At 51.3% G+C, this 5381-nt stretch overlaps 1 protein-coding gene across 1 annotated transcript in view; it reads right to left on the bottom strand.

Moving 5' to 3' along the window:
- The window catches only part of MFN1 (mitofusin 1), a 23145-nt gene extending 18693 nt beyond the window's left edge, over window positions 1-4452 (bottom strand). Inside the window, exons 1-4 of the mRNA XM_015423348.1 lie at window positions 4427-4452; window positions 2289-2396; window positions 1433-1586; window positions 980-1047 (exon numbers count right to left, since the gene is read on the bottom strand). Coding sequence (XP_015278834.1) covers window positions 980-1047; window positions 1433-1586; window positions 2289-2297 — 231 coding nt within the window. The 5' untranslated portion in view covers window positions 2298-2396; window positions 4427-4452. The remainder of the gene's footprint in view (window positions 1-979; window positions 1048-1432; window positions 1587-2288; window positions 2397-4426) is intronic.
- Between the last annotated feature and the right edge of the window lie 929 nt (window positions 4453-5381).

Genomic DNA, 5381 nt, shown 5'->3' with positions numbered 1-5381 from the left:
CGGCCTTGCAGCTCCACTGCCAAGCCCCATGAGGGGCCCGGCGGTGGACCTGCAAGGCCGGCGGGAGTGCAAGGAAGCCCCGTGAAGGCCCTCCCTGGCCCCAGGCAGGCAGGGGTGGGGAGAGGCAGGGAGGAAGCAACTTACCCTCCCTCTTCTCCTGCCTCCTCCTGGCTGAATGAGGGCCGGAAGCAGGGCAGCCGGGTGCAGGGGGCGGGGCTTCGTCATGTGCCCCGCCCCCCTGCACCTCACCCGGGGGAACTGCGATCCCCCCCGAAATGACCTCTGGTCTTAACCACTTGAGCCACCGCAGCTCCAGCTAAGGCATAGTAAGTAACTGCTAATTGATTTCTTTTGGCCTGTATACCACTGTTGGAGTCAATACCTGTCTGAAACGTTATAGCTCCCCCTACCGATGTCATCAAGAAGCTCCTACCTGTGGAGATGCTGGGCTGGATCCGACCTGTTTGTCTTTCTCACCTTCCTACTGCTTCCGTCACTGGAAGCTGCCTTCTATTGAATCAGACCACTGGACCACCCTCATGGGCAGCCTTGTCTACTCAGACAAGGCAGCAGCTCTCCAGGGTCTCAGGTAGAGCTCTCTCATCTCACCTCCTTTTAACTGGAGATGCTGGGGATTGAACCTGGGACCTTCTGCATGCCAAGCAGATGCCTCTCCCCCCAGCCACAGCCACTCCCCTGTATGACTTCTGTCTATGGATTCCCCCGAACCCCAGCATAGCTTTTCCGGTGGTCAAAAGGGACCCCCCCCCCCTCCTCTCCTTTCCACCCATGGAAAAACTAGTTGGATCTGACCTGTTTTCCGCAACAGCTGGAACGCTGCCACAGGTAAACGCTTTTTGACAACCTCCAAACAGGGCCGTGACACTGACAGTTTGCCCCAATATCAGAAAGGACCCGTATACCTTCCTTTGTTTTTTTGAAGGCAAACCCTGCTCTTTCCGATGGTGAGGAAAATTACCTCAAACACTTTCTCAAAGTGATGGAATTCCTGGAACCGCGTCTGAAATCCCTCGGCGAGCGCACCCCCTGCAAGGGATAACAGAGCGGCTGGACATGATTATCCAAGACGTAAGCCGGGAGGGGGCAATTAATACATTGAAAATAACAACAACAACAACAACAACAACAACAACAACAACAACAACAACAACAACAACAACAACAACAACAACAACAACAACAACAACAACAACAACAACAACAACAACAACAACAACAACAACAACAACAACAACAACAACAACAACAACAACAACAACAACAACAACAACAACAACAACAACAACAACAACAACAACAACAACAACAACAATAATAATAATAATAATAATAAAGTAATCGTCTCCTTTTTCAATTCTTCTAACCAGATGGAATGTTCAAGAAACTTCACATCGAGACATTCGGCACGCACCTGCCTCCGGCATTCCCTGAGCTTTCTGTTTTCTGGCGCTGAGGACCTCCTTGGCCGAAACAAAAAAGATTCGGTTCTGGGCTTCGGAAGGGTCCACGACTTTGAGCTCGTCCACCAAGAACATCAGGCAGCGCTCCATGTGCTGCTTCCGCACCTGAAAGGAGACAGGAGCGCCCAATCAGGGGGCAACGTCGGCGGCCGAGGAGCCAATGTGGGGAAAAAGGAACGCGGCCTTCGGAGCAACGTACACGTACGCTTCCCTCGGCAGAAACACACATTTCAAAATCCCGTAGTTTTCACCCAAATCTGGCACCAGGGTTGTGGGAATCGGTGTGGGGGTAATGGTTAGATTAGGGTCTGGGCGACCTGGGTCCAGACCCCCTGCACTGGATGTCCCTGAGCCAGCCTCTCATTGACCCCAGCCTACCTCACAGGGTTCCTCTGAGGATAAACAGAGGAGAGGAGAATTATGTCTGATACCCTGAGTTCTGCGCAGGAAGGGCAGGATAAAGATACACTACGTGGCTAGCAGAAAGGCCAACGGCCCAGTTGCGGAACTCCTGATTTCCATGCAGAACGTCCCTGGTTCCATCCCCAGCGTCTCCAATCAGAAAATCCCACGTAGTGGATGGTTGAGGATGACCTTTTTCTACTGGAGCCAAAATCCCCATGGATACCACGGCACCTGCCCGACTCCCTTTCTGGTGCCCTCCAAGTGCTTTTAGAACGTGGGTTGGGCCAGGTGGGGCTTTTACCCAGCAAGCCTTCTGACTAGGCCCTGGAGATTGAATTGGGTGTGCAGATTTTTAAAAACGGCCTCCGCTAACACCAGATCAACCGAGAACCGTAAACTCACGTCCTCCATGTATTCAGGCTCCGATGCTGAAGCATCCCAACGATTGTTCAGGATGAAGATGTTTGGTTTGGAAAGTTTTTCATTCACTTTGTGGAAGAAATGCTTCTCCTGAAAAGAAAATGACAACAAAAGTTGACAAATTAGAAGAATGTATTTATTTATTATTATTTATTTATCATATTTATACCCCGCCCATCCTGCGAACGGCTTAGGGCGGCTAACAAAGTGGTACCATGTACCTAATAATATACCATAAAAATCTTAAAAACTCTATAAAATCACATACTCAATTCAGAAGAAGAAGAGACTGGATTTATACCCCACCCTTCACTCAGAGTGGCTTACAATCTCCTTTCCCTTCCCCTCCTCACAACAGACACCCTGTGAGGTAGGTGGGGCTGAGAGAGCTCTTTCGAGGACTGCCCTTGAGAGAACAGCTCTGACAGAACTATGGCTTTCCCAAGGTCATCCAGCATCTGCAAGTGGAGAAGAAGAAGAAAAAAAGCACAGACCCCTATTCAGAATCTCTATAGATGGAAAGAAGAAGAAGAAGAGATTGGATTTATACCCCGCCCTTCACTTGGAGTCTCAGAGTGGCTTACAAACACCTTCTTAAGAAGAAGAAAAAAAGCAGATCCCTATCCAGAATTTCTACAGATGGAAAGAAGAAGAGATTGGATTTATGCCCCGCCCTTCACTTGGAGTCTCAGAGCGGCTTACAAACTCCTTTCCCTTCCCCTCCCCACAACAGACACCCTGTGAGGTGGGTGGGGCTGAGAGAACTCTGACACAAACTGCTCTTTCAGGAACAGCTGTGCCAGAGCTTGTGACTGACCCAAGGTCACATCAGCAGGTGCAAGTGGAGGAGTGGGGAATCAAACCCGGTTCTCCCAGATTAGAGTCCGCACACTTAACCACTACACCAAACTGGCTTGCCCCCCCCATTGCCGTGCAAAATGCCCCCTGAAATGCTGTTCCTGGGGGCAAGTCCCCCCCCCAGAACAGCACTGGGGGGGGGGTTGGAGGTCTGCCACTGGAGGTGGAAATAATCTAAAATCGACTGCATCCCCCCCACGTGTGCATCTGGAAACGATCAGCAGGATTCAGCCCTACGTTCAGTAGGACAGCCTTGTTAATGGTAAGGCCCAACCGGTAGCATGACGGATGCCAAAGCCGGACAGCAGGGAAACTGAGCCTACGGGCGTCCAATTCAGCTCCTGACTGGTTATGTGGCCTTTGGCAGGCTATTATTTTTTCAGCTTCAGCCCAAGATGCAGAAATTACCAGCCTGCCATTACAGGGCTGTTGGGAGGAGTCCAAGAATGCCTGAAGCCTTGCGAACACTCGAGTCTCCCTCTGTGAACAATTGGTACTGTTGCCTAGGCCTCCAACAGGTTCCCAAGTTGCCAAACTGGGGCCAGCTACCACCTGGAGACCCTCCAGGTTTGCAGGAAATAATGGAAAGAACTGTCGTCGTCCCCTACTCCCTCCACACACACTAAGTTTGGCGTATAAATCCTGGAAGTGAGTGATGCCTCGGGGTGGGGGTGGGTGGGGAGAGGCAGGAAAAGGAGTCGGGAAGCCTAAATGAGGAAGGAGAAGCAAGGAAGGGTGGTGGATTACGGGGGAGAAGGGGAGCCAGAGGAAGCAGTAAGGAAGGGGGAAACGGGGGCTCTCGCTCCCTGCCAGTCCTTAGTGGTATCCTGTTACTAAGGTTTCCCTTGCTCGAAAGCCAGTCGAATCCGACTCTAGAGGGCGGTGCTCATCTCCGTTCCCAAGTCGAAGAGCCAGCGCTGTCCGAAGATGTTTCCGTGGTCATGTGGCCGGCATGACTAGATGCCGAGGCGCATGGAACGCTCTTACCTTCCCTGTTTATCTCCTTGTAATTTCTTGCTTTCGAACTGCTAGACTGGCAGAAGCTGGGGCCAGAGACAGGAGCTCACTCTGCCACGCAGCATTCGGGTCTCGAACTGCCGAATTACAGACCTTCTGGTCTGCAGCTCAGCGTCTTAACCTCTGAGCCACCGTAGCCCCTATACTGTTACTACAAATTCACAAAAACGTCACTGAACTCCACGGCTTCGGCCCACGATTAGAACCCCGGCTCCCGTGAAGGGATTGGTCAAGTGACTATTTACCTTTCTTCCAAGAAGGGAAGGATACAGGCATCAGGCTTCCCATTAACTCCCCCAACCAAAACCCAGGCCCAGACTAGTTTAGCTTCACTTCAGGTTACCGAATCATAGTCCCTGGGAACTGCACAGTGGATGACGTGCCAAATCACTACTGTGGGATATTTTTAAACACTAGGCATCTGACAGAAGCAAAATGCCAGCACACAGCAGCCTCACACACACACCGCCCTCCTGAGACACACATGGGCACACCATCTCCCTTCATGCTGTCACAGCATAAAAAGCAGCAATAAAACCAGGAAGAACACAAAACAGGAAGGCCATAAAAACAACTGCAAAGCAGGGAATAACCCTTTATTTGAAGACCTGGGCAAAGCTTGGGTGTAGTGGTTAAGTGCGCGGACTCTAATCTGGGAGAACCAGGTTTGATTCCCCACTCCTCCACTTGCACCTGGCTGGATGACCTTGGGCAAGCCATAGCTCTGATAAGAGCTGTTCTTGAAAAAGAGCAGTTTCTGTCAAGAGCTCTCTCAGCCCCACCTACCTCACAGGGTGTCTGTTGTGGGGAGGGGAAGGGAAAGGAGTTTGTAAGCCACTCTGAAACACCTTTGGGTAGTGAAGGGTGGGGTATAAATCCAATCTCCTCCTCCTCCTCTTTGAGCCTGATGCCTGAAAGAAAATGCAGGGGAACAGACAAGCCTTGTGGAGGAGAGCAGGTGGGAAAGCCCTGTCTCATCACTATATGGGCCATCTGCACAGGGAAAAGGGGAAGAGGAGGAGGAGACAGGATTTATACCCCGCCCTTCACACGGAGTATCAGAGCAGCTTCCCTTCCCCACAACAGACACCCTGTGAGGTTTGTGGGGCTGAGAGAGCTCTTTTGAGGACTGCTCTTGAAAGAACAGCTCTGAGAGAACTGTGACTGACCCAAGGTCACCCAGCTGGCTGCATGTGGAGG

Source organism: Gekko japonicus, unplaced genomic scaffold (assembly GCF_001447785.1).
Source record: "Gekko japonicus isolate JY-2015 unplaced genomic scaffold, Gekko_japonicus_V1.1 scaffold1556, whole genome shotgun sequence".
In the NCBI taxonomy this organism is placed as follows: domain Eukaryota; kingdom Metazoa; phylum Chordata; class Lepidosauria; order Squamata; family Gekkonidae; genus Gekko; species Gekko japonicus.
Note: the sequence above shows the minus strand (reverse complement) of the source record. Positions and strands in the feature narration are given on the sequence as shown.